The sequence below is a fragment of the Poecilia mexicana genome, unplaced genomic scaffold, assembly GCF_051168715.1.
Source record: "Poecilia mexicana isolate PSO_F unplaced genomic scaffold, ASM5116871v1 scaffold_14, whole genome shotgun sequence".
In the NCBI taxonomy this organism is placed as follows: Eukaryota; Metazoa; Chordata; class Actinopteri; order Cyprinodontiformes; family Poeciliidae; genus Poecilia; species Poecilia mexicana.
Genome location: NW_028263383.1, coordinates 27,060,604 through 27,078,939, shown reverse-complemented (window position 1 = coordinate 27,078,939; position 18,336 = coordinate 27,060,604). Strand labels below are relative to the sequence as shown.

Below are 18,336 nucleotides of genomic sequence, written 5' to 3'. Positions count from 1 at the left end.
TCGACTGTTTAGCTGAAGCTGTAGAGACGCACAAGTCGGGGGGAAACGGTGGGACTCTTACCTTCTATGATATTTTCAGGCTGTCAAGTGCAGAATTTATCTTTAAAAGCAAGTTTCTAGGACTTCTGTTCCTCACAAAATCAAACGGATTCATGCCTCTGTAAGGTCAGGCAGAATTTTGGTAATTCAGGCAGGAAGAAAAGTTCAGTCTAATTCAATTTCAGGCAGCGAGATAAAAAAAAAAGTGGATTTTTTTTTATTAGGTTTATGAAAATATGCGGCTTTTACCAGAAATTATATTTTCCAAATTTGGGCTTTCATGAAACTGTGCAGTTTTAACATCACACACTTTTAAGGCCTTCATACAGAAACCAAGCACTTTACAAACCTTGAAAAAAAATCTAGCTGAAATTCATTTTCAAGGATTCCAAGCACCTGTACGAACTTTGTTAATCGAGATTCAATAAATACATTAAATGAATAAGCAATAAAGCTGAATGAGTTCAATTCATTTCAAGTCTGAAGAGAAAAGACGAGCTCAAACATCTAACTTAATAAACATCCTTTTCTTCTGTATTGCTCTACTTTACTTTACCTTCACTTCCACTGTGCTGCTGCTGTTATTTTCAACGTTCTTTTTATGTAAATGTCAGACTTCTGAAAACATGCAGGGCTCCTTTTTCCACATTCTAACCACAGATGAAATCCATGCAGAAGCGAACACAGCCCGGGGTGCGCCTGAGTGTGACAGAGCAGCAGAGAGATGCTCACCTTCGTTCTGTTTGCCTCCCAGCAGAGGAGTGATAACGGCTGACACCGAGTCCACGATCAGCGCCTTGACAGAGCCGCCGCCGACACACACCTCGACACAGAATGTGACACATTTAGTCAGCTGAAAGGTTTAGCCCCCCCCCATCCCCTTTTTCCTGCAGGTCCCAGAGGTGCAGCTGGTGTGTTTTATGCAAACAAACCTTGTGAAGGCCGCCGCCGCTGAGCCCGTACAGACAGTCGAGCAGAGCGCCGACGTCAAACAGGCGGAAGGTGTGAATCCTCTGAAGAGCTTCCATCTGCAAACGAAGTTTTCACTGTCAGCTGATTTCACCTTAAAATATTATTATTTGTGTAAAACAACAAAGGCTGAAATGATTAATATAGGGCTTTATCAATTAGTTGATTATTCTGACTGCAATATTCTGCAGTTTTCACTTAAACTTTTTTCTAATACAAATATTAGAAAATACATTAAAAGATGCAAAAGAAAAAGATTAAATTCTTTTTTATACAAAAAAATCTTTTACAGCCTAAAAGCAATAACATAGCAGGCCTTTAGTGAACACTTGAATATTTGTAGCCAAAAAATAATTACTTCTACTATCATTTGAAAAGTTCAGCTCTTTCTGCTTGACTTATCAATACAGCGTGGAACTGATCTGTTGACTCTTATGGATGAGCCGATTGGATAGCATAAGGAATTTGAATCAGGTTCCATATTTTAAGCGGTTTAATGAAAAATCAGCAGAGTGTGCCATTTTTTTCATTCCATTAATTGTCTGAATAATGGACAGATTAATCAACATCCAGCAGCTCACCTGCTCGTCTGTGTTGTTGGTTTCGGTTTGCAGCATCTGCAGCAGGCGGCTGGCGGTGAGCCCACCTGTTGTGTCGATGTAGATCACGCTCTGCTTCAGTTGGTAGGCGATGTGCACCGCAACACCGAAGCACACCTGAAAAACACACACAAACCGGTGAAACTTTCTGAAACGAGAGCATCGTTTCTGCTCTAGAAGAAGAGATTCAATCTGGCTGGAGGGGAAGTTTATGAGGCTGAAATGATCTGCGTTACTGGAAGAGGTCGAGGAAGTGCTCACCTGAGATTTGCCGCTTCCTGGACCTCCCGTCAGCTCCGTTATCTCACCCGTATACAAGCCTGAGTCCAGCAGTTTATCTAAGCTGCAAGAAACCAGGTACAACTCATTACTCACACCTGGCAGGCAGGGGGATAAACTATTAGCTTCAGATTAAACCACACTAAAAACTCTGGGTGGGTAAACATGTAGATTCTTCTTTTTAAGTAGGGGTGGAACAATGAATCTGATTAATTGACTATTGAAATAATTGTCTGCTGATTTAATCATCGTTAAGTATACAAACTCAAAAGAAAGACCAATTGCTAAAAGAACACCCCGCTCAGAAAGTAATTAAGCTCAAACTTCAGAAAAATATGTACATTTTGCATTTATGATTAAAGATAAAGCAAAAAAAACAAAACAAAAAATCAAAAACAAAAAAAACACCTTTGTTTGTAAATATGTAAATACCCAAAACTCCTCAAGTGGCAGTTTTAGCTTCAACAATTAATTTGTCATTACAAATGACCAGATCAGCTCTACACCATGTTAATGTTAATCAAGCAGAAAGGGCTTTTCACATGTTGATGTCAGAAATATTGTTTGGCTCCAGATGCATCCATTGCTACAAATGATGTAGCATTCAGTAAAGCAATGCATTGCTGTTGCATTTTACAAAATACAATCTTCTTATTTAAAAAAGGAACCGATTTTTTTTTTTTTTTTGCATATGAAGGCTTGAATATAAAGCCTAGCGCTAACCTGGACCACAGCCAATCAAAAGGGAGGTCCCACTCTTCACCATCCCTGATTGGTTTAGAGAACAATATGGGCCTAATGTGTTTTGTTGCACTTCTGGGTAATTGTCATGTTTGGAGATTTTTATTTTCTTCTCTCAAACAAATGCAGGAGTTTGCAACCTTCACAACCTGAGGAGGCAGTTAGAGCCACAAACCTCATGAAGTTATTATGACTGCAATTCAAATAAAAAAGACTTTTTGAAAATATTTTCTGTCTTTTGTAATTTTTATCTTTGGAAAAGAAAGCAAGAAAACAAATACAATTAATAAAAATTGACTGGTATGATTTTTTTTTTTTAAGTCATATTGCCCAACCCTAGGAGCAACTATTCAAATGTTTAATACCCGTCTGGAAAACTTATTGTACAATACCAGAATCTAAAACACTAAAAGCTAAATATTGTTCTGCTGTTGCTGATTCTTTATCTGCACTTAAAGGTTTATTTATGAGCAAAAGACTCAGGATTTTACATCCAATTGAGTTGAATTAAAAGCACATACTGTCTGACTCAAGTAGTCATTTTTCTGCTGGAAGTTCTTCTTTTACGCGTAGCAACAGATCTAAAATTGATGAAGCCATCCAGAAAATGACTAATCCATGCATAATCTTAGAAAAACTACTTGAGGAGGTCCTCCAAGCTGAGAACATTTTAAAAGCCTTTTGCTTTTTTGATCACGTATAAAACTAACTAATCCATCCAAACTGGATGTGGGAGAGAAGCAGTCACTGTAAGCATCATTTTGCTGCATCACTTAAAAAGATGTTTGATAAATCCTCAGTGTGCCAAACTGAATCAAACTATTTCTGTGACATTTACAATTCCCTTAAAGGAGCTCTCACTACGACTGGCTCCTAATTCTTCATCTTGTCCTGTCAGAAAGTGAAAGGGACTCCTTCAACTCTGGGCAGCGAGACGCAGCGACTGAATACTGCGAGATGGAAACTAAATATGAAGCTGAACATGAAGAATAACGAGGAGACGCAAAAAGACGTTGGTCTGGGATTAGGAAGCGAGGCGTGACGGCATTGAAGGAACGTCAAGAGTTTGTCACTGAGAGGATAAAATGGAGACAAAAACAGGAACAATCTCCGTCTCTTGGCGAGAGTGAAGCTTCTGAACAAGTTGGTGAACATTTGCAATGAAGATTTCAGGTGAACTGAAGACAGACAATGCAGCTGGATGAAGCTGAATCCTTTTCATATGCATTACATGGTGCAGGTCTGCCCTTAATTAAGGATGGTAATTAGTTTGTCTAGAATGTCCAGTACGTTTGGAAAGGAGTGAATGGGTATTTGAACTCTAGTGTGGACCAAAACAGTGGACTCTGGTCCATTTACAAACCTGGGTTTCGGTTTGGTGGAAGTGAACTCTGGTGCAGTCCCAATGAATGATGGGAGACCGCTCCAAAAGCAGGAAGTGGACTACACCACAGGGCATTCTGGGTAAATGCAACCAAATCAAGAGCACTATAGTGCTAGCGGGAGAAATGGCTTTTACTAAAGACAAAAGAGAAATTCAACAACTGCCAAAAATCTGACGGCACTCTATTTTTGATTAGCTTTCATGAAGAACGTTGCGATCATGTCTTTTTCAAGATTTTTGTGCCGTTTCCTTCAGTTGTTCTTGGTCAGGTGAGGAGGTGAACAGGTTTTTCAAAGAGTTTGGTTCATTTGGCACGGTGCAATGTGAGAGCAAACCACGGCATCTGAAAATGTAACGTTACAACTTTGGTCCCCAATAAAACTGACTCCACCACATTATCAGATGTGAAAATATCCTTAAGATAAGATAAAATAATGCAAAGCTGCTTAATAGTACAGATATAGATGCTGCATAATTAAAGAAACATCTTGTCAAGATGATCTATGTAAATATAAACCATCACTGTCCTGGACAGATGGACTTCAGAAATATTAAAACAACTTGCCGACTTGCAAGACATAAATAAGTCCATACATTGAAAGTCTATTTTTTTTACTGCACAAATAAAATTGTTAAGCTCTGAAACTTTTCTAAAACAATAGAAACAGCAAATGTGAGATATAGCTTCAGCATTGATTTTTTTTTCCACATACCTGACCTTCTCCAAAAGGTCTCCTCCTTAGAAAAACAACAGTATCGATCATTTAAAACAATGTCACAACTTTTTAATGAGAAGTCTGTGAAAGTAGCAGGTGATCCATTTTGGTGGTTTGCTGCATGTTGGGTTGTATGGAAACATGAATACATAGATGTTTCATATACCTGAATAAATGCAAACTCAAGCAGAAGTGTTTTGTCTCACAGCTTCTCTATGGGTCACTGTACTTTATTTGGGACTCTTGTCAAATGACAAAATACTTGCACGATATAAATAAGTTCCTTGTCAGTTTTTTTGTGTGTTTTAATTTAAAACAAGAGAAATAAAAGCGGTTCTTTTAGTCTCTTCATGCAACACTTGATCGCTCCGATTCTCTATGATAGCAGTGTTTGGATTTGTTGTAGTTTATGTACAGACCGCAGATCTTTATTTCCTTTCTTTTTAGTTGCGGTGAGAAATGTGACAGGAATCCACTTGAATTTACAAAGCCAAGGTCCTCCAACTAGAATGTGAAGCACTCAGTTCCCCCAATGTCACTGTGAGATTGTCAAAAGAAGAAAATCTGTGTGGACAGACTTATTTGCATTATTGCTGCCTGTTGTGACAGTACTGTGGAGACGGCTGCGCTGTTGATGGAACATCAAATTGTGTTCTCATAAGGACTCGGCGAGATGAAAGTGATTGCCCTTGAAAAGTCACAGATTAAAAAGGAGAAAACCCTCGGGCCGCACTCGTCAGCGCACTCTGAACACTTGGACATGAAAGGGTTCATCTTGGCATTTGATTGGAGGAAAATTCATGTAAGAGTTCAGATTTAAGTGTGTTGTGAAGGGAAGGGGTTGGATACGTTTAGGAGGATTTCAGTCTACAATGGACAAATACAGTATTTAGACATTAGTAGAGTCTTATCTCTTAGTTCAATATTTCCACAATGTTTTGCACATTTTACTTTTGTATAATTGTCCTGATTATTACTGAGAAATCCTTGTGCAAACTAGCTTAACTAAATCTACTCTCGTTCCAAGCAGCTCCACTTCCTTCTTCTGAAATGAAGTTGCCTTGAATATCATCGGTTTTCACAAGGTTTCAGTCATGCAGTTTATTACTAAAATAATCATTAGTTGCAGCCCTAAAAACCACATATATTCTAACCTTATGACAAGACAAGAGATCTAAAAAAATATATTACAGGAGCTTTGAGCGTCATTGTGTAAGTGTTTACTGAGAGTCATTTAGGAAGGTCAAAGGAGCCGCAGGCTGCAGAGCCCTGAGCCCCAACCTCCAAACCTGAGATCACCACCTGTCTGTTCAGCTACAGACCACTAGAGGGCAGCCAAGGCACGCTGCAACACAGCAGCTTCACCAACATGTATGATTTAGCTTGATATCACTGCTCCAACTCTCTAACTAATTCATAAAAACCACTTAAAAAGAGCCACTGAGAGAGGAGGAAACACCTGTGGTCATTAATTATGCTGAAACAGTCGGCCTGAATGTAGTAAAGGTCCCATCCTATAAATTATGCTTTGCTGGAAGAATTCGCATATTTGTCAGGACAAGATTGTGTTTTTTTTTTTTCCCCTTCAAAGATGAATATTCACCCTTCCACGGTTCACCATACAGACAACAGAATCATGAAGCAGCTGCAGACATCAAACCTGCCATTCCCAGAGCTGCAACAATGCCATGCTGACAGCATCGCTGCTTCCTTCCAAGTCATTAAATTTTGATTGTGCGATGTGCCGATGAAATGTTTTAATGTTCTCCTCTGCAGTGTTTGTTGTGTTTTTCAGTGGAAGGTGGTCAAGTAGAGAGCGGAGTTAATGCAGCTGATATATCTGAAGCCACTTAAGGACGACTTTACGAGCCAAATGGAGCGACAGGACAAGACGGCAGTTTCAGCTGCCAAATTGTTCCTTCGGTTCAGGGGTGTGAGCGCTCTGGCGCTCACACACCTCTTCTGCAGCACTTTTCACTCGGCTGTATTTCTAACTGCAGCGGCTGAACAGAACTCACATTCTCTGCTGGCGTCAGTAAAAAGCTCAAAACTGAAAACAACGGTTTCAGTTTAGTTAACCTGAATGTCAACAAAAAAGAACTACTAGAACTACTATTTTTCAAGGTCAAAAGCATTTCATTTAAAAGTATACAATGTGTCCTGATCTGCTTCAGGCTAAAAACTCAGAGTGTTATTACCATTTGAGGGTTTTATGCATCAGAACAAAATGAAAAGGTTCTGGTATTTTTTCTAACCTAACCCGAAGTGAATAAAAACAGAGACTGCACAGATTCAGTCTTTATTAAATAAAAAGCAACCCCAGACAAACTAAAGAAAATCTCACTAACATGGGCGGCACTGAGGGGCGTGGCCAAACGTGGGGATGAGCAGAGGTTAACAAGGCTCTGTGGTCAGAGTGAGAGCAGCATGTTGACCCCACATCAACTTTACCTTTATTTAGCAACTTTTCAGAACCTCTGGTGACTTTATTAAAAAAAAAAAACATGACAAATTTAACAACTTTTTTTCTGTTGTCGGAGACTAGACGAGACTACCAAGACACCTTGAATTTGTTATTGTTGTCATGCCAAGGACAAAATAGGCAATGTGATTTTAGCATATTGTTGAAACACACATAGGTTTTGGTTGACCTTTGACCTCCACCTCATCCTGCACTCCCCTTAGTTCTCTGCATGTGTGGTTTCATACCTGTAGACTACTTCACTCCTCTATGGAGGGAGTTCATGAAAAGTCTCCACTTGGGAAGTGTGAGAATTCAAGATCTAATATGGCCGCTCCAATATGGCCGCTCCAATATGGCCGCTCCTCGCATCCGGATAAAGCAAGCTTGTTTTAAACATGTTTATTTTACGAGACACACATATACGAGTGAGCCTAAAGTCAACGTCATTTGTAGCGACTGCAACTTTAAATTGAAAAAATTAAAAATGGTGTTTGTTCATGGAAAGTAAAGGTTAAAATGATCTTTAAAACAGGCTCTATAAACAATGTCTACTACTTGGGCGCTGCAATATTAAAATCCCAATTCAGAGTGAAATGGGTAATAGATGGAGGTGAGCAATGGTTGCCATGGCAAGTCATACCAAAACTGTAATTTTAGACATTGCAATGTTACATTGTATATAATGATATAGCATAGCCTTACTTTTGGAGTCTACCAACTCTACAGGGAATGCACAATTGACTGACGTTTACAGCTGGTAGTACTACCCATGCTAACTATGCTAACCTCTAACAAAGAATGCTAATAATAGTTTGAAATGCCACCTCTGTAATAATATTTGTTTAAAAGAAAACGACCTATGTAACGACAACTGATTTCCCTTACACGCACAGTGTGACATCACCTCTGCTCCTAAAATAACTAACAAATCATTGACCATTGAAAAGCTGCTCATGGCTTCTCTATGTTTGCAATAAAAATGATAAAACATCTCAGTGATATTTATATTCTCCAGTCTTCAGTAGCATCTGGACAAACATTTTTTTCCAGATTCACTTTATTTTTGATAAATTAATAACTTCACAAAAAAGAAAACAAAATACTATTTTACAAACCAATAACTTACGAATAAAAAAAAGCTTATAGACTCAGCAGCCTACAGTAATAAAAGATACAAGATGACCGTGATGTTAAATGGATCTACTACAGTTCATGCTTGTGCTATATGTGAGTGCATAAAAAATATATATATTTTATGGAACAATTCTGTGTTTTTAGACGTGAAAAAAGGTTAGTCCAATCTACTCAATTTTATGTGCTATACAACAGGAACAGATAAAGACAATAATGAAATGAAAACATTAAAAGCAGAATAAGAGACACTAAAGACAATACAGACTTCTAAAACAGGAAACAATAAACCATACTAGAATGCTGTATTGTAGGGTTTATTTATATGGACATGTGCATCCGAATAATATGGTTATATGACCTGGACAGTTATTCTGTACTGTTATTACTTTTCTAGAGAAGCAAACTTTGGCAGCACTGTAACCTTGTTCTGTTTTTGACAGATATCACAGTTTTAATTTATAGAGACCATTTTGTTAAGATGGAATAATTATTAGTTTATCCAGAAAGCAGAAAAAACTGCATTTAATTGGAGAAAAAAAGACAAAATGTCTAATTGGTGCAACTCTAAATACAATTGATGACTGGTCTGTAAATCCAGGCAGCAATAAGTGAAAATGTTATTAAAGCGTCTCATCGGAGCAGCACAAATTAATTTGGCAGAGCAGCAAAATTTAAAAAGTTACGAGCCAAAAAGTTAATTTTCTGTTTTACAACAGAAAAAAAAAAAAAAAGTATGCTTAATGGAACTAATCATAGGATTCAATATGATGGGACTGATAAAGCTTCTGGAACAGGATCACAAACCTTACAAATGTTTCTTTTGGAGTATTGATACTGGAGATAAGCCTTCCTGTAAGCCCCGGTGATGGTGTTGAACTCCATTAAATCCCCCAGGCCCTGACAGGTGAAGCAGTGTGTGGAGAATTGACTTTACCTGGGATTTCCAGTGGAGAGGATGGCGGTTGAGCTCAATAGTTCCTCGTATAGATCGGCGCCCGACACTGGGAACGCCGTGTTTTGGGCCAGCAGCACCCGGCGGATGGCGAACAGAGCCTGAAGCGCAGGAAACACAAACTCACAGCAACGCTGCAGAGATCAGCTACAACATGCACCAAAATTCTGCAACCTCTGTACTTTTAGCCACTTTTTGTGGAAAACAGCCGTGACACGAGGTTGATTTTGTGACTGGGGAATTATTTCTGTGTTAAGAACTCTGCACAACTACAGCACACTTAAATGCACTAATGACTTCACAAGTTTGGTCAAACATGTAAAAAAACATGTGAAATAAAACATGCAAGGAAGACTATGGATGTTAGCTTCTGTGGTAAGGCTAAGATGGTCTTAATCGAAATATTGTGAGAAATGAATTATTGAAATAATTGCAAAGTAATTTAGTAATTGATCCATCATTAACTGAAGTATACCAACTAAATTAGGCCAATAGCTGACAAAACAAACTCAGCAGCAGTTAAGCCAAAACTGAACAATAGATACATTTTGCATTTAAAGTAACATTCTTTGTAACTGTGTTCTACAAAGAACTCCTCAAGTGGCAGTTTTACTTTCATATAGTTCAAATTCCATTAAAAAAAACCTCCTATTAGGCATTTGAATGAACCTGAATGTAATTCTGCTGTCTTTCTTTCTTTTGCTATTCAATTATAAATTGGTTGATGTTGATGTTAAGTCAAGCAGCAAGAAGGGCTGAGATTTTCACATGTTGATAGAAGTATTTATTAAATGGCAGCTGCATCGTTTGCTGCAAATGATCAATTAACTAATGCTATATTATTCCATTTATATAACATGATATTTTATTAAAGGTTATTTGTATTTTATAATGTATTTCTGATATTGTATAAAATAAGCTAAAATATCTGAAGAATGTGCCAATTTTTTTTTATTAGATTACCCGTTAAAATAATCACTAAATTCATTTCTAGTTGCAGCTCTACCATAATGCATGTTAAGGCATATTTGGTGTTTGAATTATTAAACAGGCAGGTCTTAGCATTTTTAGAGGAGGAGTCAAAGTATCTGTGGATTTTAACTGTTCATGGGCAGATGTGGTTTCTACCTCGTCTGGTCATGAGCGAGCGGAAAGTGTGTGCTGTAGTTCCAGAGGCTGCATGACTATAAAGGGATATTAGAATGTTTTCATTGTAACATCCCTTTACAAAAAAAAGGGACTGTAGCGGAATATGTATGTCAGCTGCATACATATTCTGCTCTGGAAATGCTGTCTGTAGCAATTTAATCAATTCTGCATCAGCAGACCGAAGGAGGAAGAGCTGCGTGGGAACGTTTTGGACACACGCTCAGAAAGTCAACATTTGCTGCTCTGTGTTGTCTGCAACACAACTAATCCCTCTGAGTTTTCTATTGCCAACTAATACAGAGTGACTGCAGTTTGTTGAAAATATATTGACAAAACTTAAATTCATTTCTAAGATAATTAAGTGGATGCACTTAAAATTAGATGTAATATTAGCTGTCAGACCAGAGATGTAATTTTATATACTCTTGGCTCTTCTTCTATGTTTGTATATTGAAATAAAAACTGTACATACAATATTGCCTTGACATTTAACTCAAGTTTGATAAATTCCAGAAACAATGTTTGAAATAACTGTGTGTTCATGCGTATGCAAAGAATACTGGCAACAGGAAAGCAAAGTCTGTATATTAAATGACTAAATGTTTGATGGTCGAGTTGTCCTATAGGCCAAATGTAAGGAAATTTGAATGATTCTACTGGTCTGCAGTTTCATTTAAGTGTCCTAGAATGTTCTCTGGAGCCAGTGTAGGTGGTAGGAGACAGAAGAACTCGAGGAAAAAGAGGATCACCACTGGATGACGCCTCCTTCCACATGCATGAAGCCGTTTCAGAACCAGAGAGCTCTTCATCGCAGATCCATCCCGCTGGTAGCTGCCAGACTTTAAAACCATCACTGCTACCTAGATATATCTCAGACCTAGATATCTGATCAGCTTAATATCACAAAAATAAACTCTGATGAAAGTGGAAATTTGAGAAAACTCTGTATGTTTATGTGTCTACGTGGGAAAACGGATATTTAGAGTCCCATGCTTTACAGTCTGACAAATAATGCACTAATGTATCCTTGCTTTGACATGGTTCCCAGCTGACATCGTCTTGTGTTTTATTAACTTTATACTACAATATGCCATTTAGAAGTAGTTCAAACACGCAAATGAACCTCCTGGTGTCATGTTTAATTCCTAACGGGAATCCTCCAGTAGAATAAGCTGCTAGTTAGGAAACCACATGGAGCGCCCAGCTGAATTTCTTCTATAAAAGTTTATTCTTTGAAAATTTCCCTCCAAGAAACGAGGCTCATTTAAACATGCTGTCGGTTGGAAGGTTCCTGCGCTTCAACAAAGTCTTGACTCGCCACCGCTGCTCCACACGGTATGGAGAAACTCTCTCCTGCATATCAATAAAACTTCTACGTTGAATCTCACACACACACACACGTCTCACTTTCTCATTAATTAGGCAGAGCAAGACAACAGGCATCGACCGACACCAACTGCTAGAACAGACGGTGATGACAGAGAAGATCTAACCTGACAGGCTTTCACGCCAACTAATCAATCAGCTTTCAAAGATATCCTGTTTCCAGTTTTTACAAGTAACCTCAAAAGGTCGTAGAACTAAAAAATAAAACATTTCAGGTCCAGCACAGAGACAGGTCTAACCAAATCTGACTATAAATTGATTAGCTTTCTAAACTCTGCAACAACGTGCCTTATATTTCTAAAACATGAGAAAAAAAGGTGTAATTTATTTATTTTTTTTCCCAAGCTCTTAATCAGTTTGGATGCTTTAGGACTATAAACAACTCCAGAGCACTTTAAGGTGATCTCTGGAGGCTTTTTACAGATTAACCTATAGGATATTTTTATATACATAAAAAAGATATTTACAAAAAAAATATGAAGCTGTTGTAGATGTTTTAAAGAAGCTAATGATATTAGCTGGTCTATTAAATGGTGTACAGTGTTCTGTATCACTGGAGCATGTCACGAATTTTCAACTTAATGGTATCTGTTTGATTCTCTCCTTATATGTTCAAGTTTATTTAATTTGGAACTATTTCCCCACCAAATAACTGCATTTACTTACATTTTTCTGCTTTAGTTGTTAGAGTGGGTAAGTGTGAGCAGATAATTTTGAATTTTCCCATAAATAAACGTGCCACAAAGTGATCACAATAAAGAATCACCAGAAGTCCTTGAAGACTCCAGCAACTTGTAGATGCATCTCTGCCTTAAACACTCCTCAAGTAAAGAACAAGTTGATTAGAAAGGCTCTACAGATAAAAAAAGCAGAATTTTACAACCTCAAGTCCCAAACATAAACACATTAAGAATCTGTTGACTAGTGAGTCCTAGTGTGGACCAAAATCGTTTAAAAAGTTTCTAAGCATGAAGTTTCTATTGTTCATGCTTTTGAACAATAACATTTTGACTGCCAAGAAGAGCAGTCAAACATCCAGTCAGAATTATGCCAGATTCTTTAGAGTTACAAAAAGCATGTGGTTGAGGCTCAATTTGCTAAATCGACATTCAGCCAACATTATGGTCCTGCCCACCCATTTGTGGTGCAGTTTTTGGAGATTATTCTGTAGAATGTAACGTTATTCACTAGGGATGTGCCGATCAGGTTTTTTCCTGCCGATACCGATCACCCATGAGGGCCGATACACCGATACCGATCACCGATACCGATCACATAATTATTTATTTTATTTTATTTTTTTAATCATAAACACTACCGGTTACATTATGTGGAAAAAGGAACCATGAATTCGCCTTAATTTAGACAAAAACTTGTTTTTAATAACTTTTTTCAAGAAGAAAACTAAACAAAACAGGCATTGTGCAAATTGTACTGCTATTGATAATACTATCTTTAACAGACTGATAACATATGAAGGCTCTGAAGAGGCTAAAAAATGCAAAGAGCCAAAATAAAACCTCTCAACATTGCCAAAAAAAATTCAAGTATAAAACTTAACATTCAAAGGCAAAAACTGGTTCCATTACAATAAACAATACAGAGTTACTGAATGAAAACTTCCTGTTAGCATGGCGGCTAGCTGATTACTGCTAGCTCTGATTGGCTGTTTCTGACTGAGCGGAGTAATTATGCAGATCAGGGAGGAGATCGATTATTTTTTCAGAGATTATCTGTCTCATGTTAGGACAGCGAAAGTTTTAATACGTATGTAAAATGTATTTTTTAAGTTAGATGCTGCAGCTTTAATCAGAGGTTCGGTGTGAGAGTCACTACCAGGAGGAGCAGAAGCGGCGCTCCGTCTGTGAAATATTACCTGTAGCGTAGCAGCGGTTCAACAGCGAGATCAGAACCAGCGTCTTACATCGCAGCTCGAAGACTTAAATAATTTTGCGGGTTATTTGTTTAGCTTTCTGACCGTCATGCTAATCTGGGTGAGTGTTTGTAGCTGTGCGCTGCTTTACCTGCTATCTGATCGCTCCGTATGTCTTTTTTACTGCAGTGAGCCTCGATGTAGCCAAACCCCGTCAAGTATGGCATTGTTTTTATGTCGTATTAGCTTTGTTGTGTTGATGCATTTTGACTGCTTCAATTTTCCGCCGCAACATGCAAACTTCCCCATTCACTCAGTGCGTTGTAGTTCCACATCGCTTAGGATTTGTTGCTGCGCGTTTGCGCAGAGTGAAGGAAAGAGGAGACCAGCTGCACAGGCAGGCTGCGAAATGAGATGATCGGTATCGGCAACAAGAGCCAATGATCGCCGATCACCAATCATGCACTTTTTCACGAAAATCGGCCCGATTATGATCGGTGACCGATCGATCGGCACACCTCTATTATTCACTTATTTTTTCAAATCGCATATCTAAAATATTTGACAGAAAACACACAGACACAATGCTACTCGTCTCGCTATTGGCTGGCGTTTGCAAGGGCAGCCAATCCAGGAGCATTATTCGTGTTTCTTGGTTCTGATTGGTTGTACTGCAAAGAGCAGAGAGAAGAAAGACTGTGGATATTAGCTTCTCCAGTAGAACCAAGATTGTTTGTGTGTATTAATGAATATTAAGGCATATTTGTGGTTTAAATTATTAAAATAGGCAGTAATATGCAGTTTTAGAGGGTCTCAAGCTGGCAGATGTGGTCCACATGAACTCCCACCTCTCATCAGTTTTAAGACTTTGGACCATTTTAATACACATTCAGTTCTTGTATGCTTATTAATTGAGCATTAATTTATAGAATAGAATAGAATAAACTTTAATGATCCCCAAAGGGAATTTGCTTATTAGTTTACAAGTTACTCCAGCCAACGAGTATTTCTGTATTTATTCTGAATTATGGCAGGATGGGTCCTCCATACACCATAGCAGAAACTATGTGGATTAGTGCAAATGCACAATTAATTGAAACTTGCTCATCAGTCTTGCTAAATAAACAAAGTCATGCTCATGATGTTTATGTAAATATTCCACTTAAACTTTTCATTTTCACTTCTTTTTGAAAATGTATATGGATGAATAATGAAGTGTGCAAATCAGATGTCCGTGATTTTTTTCCTCTTATTTATTGTTAATAACCCTTTCAATACCAGATTCAGAAAGGACTATATCAACAGCGTTACACTGTCCAGTTCTTTTGCTCAAATTGTGAACAAGCATTTCAAATTGCTTAAAAGTTTTGCTTCTTGATTAGCGGATCCTTCTGAACTCGACCGTATATTCATTTGGAAGAGAAAGCAAATCTGCTGGGTCTCAATTAGCTCAGACGTTGGTGGCACTCCAGTCTGTCCATGTATCATAGGATAGGTGTGTTTTACTGGAAAATCCTTAAGCAGTTTTAATTAAACTTTCAGACTGCTGTTGTCAACAGGCGGCCCGGCGATGACCTCAGAGGCGTTCCAATTTGCGGACAAAACAATGGCTCAGATGTGCAGCGGGAGGCTGACGGACCACCGGGATGCCGGTTATCAGCTCAGGAGATAAATGCCTGCAGGATGAACACACACAGGGCAGAAACTCTGGCTCGGTCACTGAGGTGAACCTGAACCTTCTGCAGGCTGCGAGGAGGAGAAAAGTAATATTTGAAAAACACAATGATCCCACGGGGAAATATGTTTGAAGTTGTCCTTCACTCAAAAATGCATTTTGGATGTTACTTCTGCAGGATTCCAGCTCACGTATTTGGATTTCAAATTATTCTGCAGGACGTTACTCTTTGGTAAGCTCAAGTCGACAAAATGAGCATGCTAATATTGGAAAAATGAAGACACTCTAAAAAACATTGAACACAAATATTTTACCCAAGAGTCGCTTAGCCCTTCAAGCTTTTAGACTATCATTTCTGCATCTCTAAAAGGATTCAAACACAAAAAATGTTTTAGGTCTCCTGACTAAAACGGTAGCAGATGAAATCTTTTTTCCACATACATCAATGAACAGCTTGTGCAATTAGTAATGTTTACTGAAGAGCAGACTCATCCTAGACCGGCGTTAGCTTTTGTAGCTGGTTGGCTAGCATGACTACAACAGCCATTTCACTGAGAAGAGCGAATATCCTTAACTTAAAAAAGCCTGTCAACATTTCCAAACACAGCACGTTTCATAACAGATGGGTTGAAAGATCAAAAAGTAGAAACGGTTGCTTTGCTTTTTTTAGCCTTCCTATTATCTGCTGAAATGTTTGCTCTCTCTCGCTGTCTTGCAGCCTAAATGAACTGCAGCATGTCATGGACAACTGGTTTCTTTTTAAAAGACTTGTAACACTGTACTTTAGCTAAATTTGAAGTCTTCCTTCAGCAACAACTTCCCCACTAGGACTTCCAGTGCTATTTGGAAACTTTTGCATATTTTTACATATATTTAAAATTTTTACTTATATTTTCTGATCGGTGGGTCACTAATCAGGATCAATCACACAGAAAAATTGACCAATTAAATTTACAAATGCACGTTGACAAGATATCTACCAATTTCAGATTTTTTTTGCTTGTCTTGGGGAATTGAAGGAATAAGAAGCTTACATTTGTATGCAATTTCTCTGATGAATCACTATGTTATGTTTACCCAATATCTGAAACAGATTAAACTAGCCTCCTGGTATCAGTGCCAATTAGGGACCATTAGGGAAAAGATGTTCAAAATTTAATTTAAAGACGTACTTATCAAATGTAAAGACATCTATTTATTAATTTTTGTAACGGTGTGTCGATGCGTCCTGGCATAACCGGCCCTTTAAGAACAGTCCTGTAGTATTGCTCCTATGCATGTCAGCTTTCCAAGCTGCATGTTCTGTAGAGTATTTTTAATATGAACTACAAAAAAATCTGTCAATTTTCAACAAATAAGGCGGTCTACTGTAATTTTTACAGTTTGTTTTTTCAATAAACCTCAAAAATAGTTTAAGAATTTGTTTATGATTTCCTAATAATGACCTTATTGCTGCTACTAACATAAGTATGATATGTTGCTGTGATATTGTGCAACCTTAATAGTGACTTTAAATTTCTCCACACTCAAACAGTCGGTATACTGGCAGTTGAAGCTTTGGAAAGTGGGCATAAAATACACAGATATGATTATACACATTGAACACTGGAAGATTAGTGTGAAATGTGTTTTGGGAAAAATCCAGAGGACAAGATGTGACATAAATAAATCTATGCCTCCAGCTGCCTCTCCAACCTCGATGCGTCAGGTGAAGGGCCGGATCAGTGGATGTTTTGCTAGATTAGTGGTATTACCACCTTTGACCGCAACCTTTTGGCTGAAAATCCAGCAAATCGCTCCTAGAAAACAACTGTGCTCTCCTTCTCCTGTGGCCTAAAACTAAAACACTTGCTGCAGAGTTTGACCTTGATTCTTAATCCCTGATCTTAAGGTTTAAATGCTTATTGTCCTCAGTTATACATCTTAAAACCTAAGCTTCTTGTAATTCTACATGTAGCTGTTACATCAGTTTAGCTGATGTGGGAGGAGGGAGTGATCAAAGCAGAGTCAAATAAATAATAGAATAAAGATGTAGCTGTGGATACAGGTTGGAGAAAATTGTGTCAATTCTTCAAAAAAGAAAAAAAGTCAAGTCAAATATGATCTATGTGTTTAATATGTAATGACTGAAACATTTAAAATGTTATTTGATCATAAACAGCAAACAATATCTTCATTTTAAGTAAAAGCAGCTTTTATAAATCTTTCTGCATCTCACCTGATGTTAAAAATGATAACACAAAACATGTGCTGCATGTGGGAGAAAAGGTGTTGAAATTAAATTGAAACTGCCCTAATCCTTAGGTGAAACACTCCAGCTGTTTGGCTGGAGTGTTTCAGCCAAGTAAAAATAGAAGGCACCCCGTCTAGCCATTTAATTATTTCAATTCTGCCAATTTTGGGAGGAACCGTCCTCCATACTTCAGCGATGACTGATCATATTAAATTAACCTGATTGAGTTATAAATACCTTATAGGAGACGGAGCATTTCTGTGCGAGATCCTCTATGTCAGAAGAGACAAGGTCCTCCACTGAGGAAACAAGAAGCCATCACTGAAGCTGCAAATCTTCGTCATTTACCATTAAAACGTAATAAATCCGCACCAACCTGTTCTGATATCAGCTGCCCGTAGACTCTGCAGCAAATCTTCATCCAGACCAGGACACATTCCTACCAGTAACACCACCATTGTTCTTCATCACTCACTTCTGAGACGTTAGGAGAAACCAGCCAGCATCATTTGCCAGTTAACGTTAGCTCAAGTTGTTTTTAGCTTCCCGGCTAACTTTAGCGAACTTTTCCATGTGAAAGTGGAACGTTTAAAATGCGCTCCTGTCGCCTCCGACTAAACCTTTGCTCTTAAAAACTGATTGTTTTATTAGGAGGAATATCAGTTCTGAGTAACTTTATAAGCGTAAGTTAGAGTTTAGAGTTCAACGTTATAGCAAGGAGCGCGTGTCAAAAAAAATTGTGT

At 38.1% G+C, this 18,336-nt stretch overlaps 1 protein-coding gene across 1 annotated transcript in view; it reads right to left on the bottom strand.

Moving 5' to 3' along the window:
• rad51d (RAD51 paralog D) overlaps positions 1-18,336 on the bottom strand; it is a 23,805-nt gene extending 5,469 nt beyond the window's left edge. Inside the window, exons 1-7 of the mRNA XM_015010953.2 lie at positions 17,970-18,336; positions 17,831-17,892; positions 9,260-9,378; positions 1,869-1,950; positions 1,590-1,724; positions 972-1,067; positions 772-862 (exon numbers count right to left, since the gene is read on the bottom strand). Of these exons, the coding sequence (XP_014866439.2) occupies positions 772-862; positions 972-1,067; positions 1,590-1,724; positions 1,869-1,950; positions 9,260-9,378; positions 17,831-17,892; positions 17,970-18,051 (667 nt within the window). The 5' untranslated portion in view covers positions 18,052-18,336. The remainder of the gene's footprint in view (positions 1-771; positions 863-971; positions 1,068-1,589; positions 1,725-1,868; positions 1,951-9,259; positions 9,379-17,830; positions 17,893-17,969) is intronic.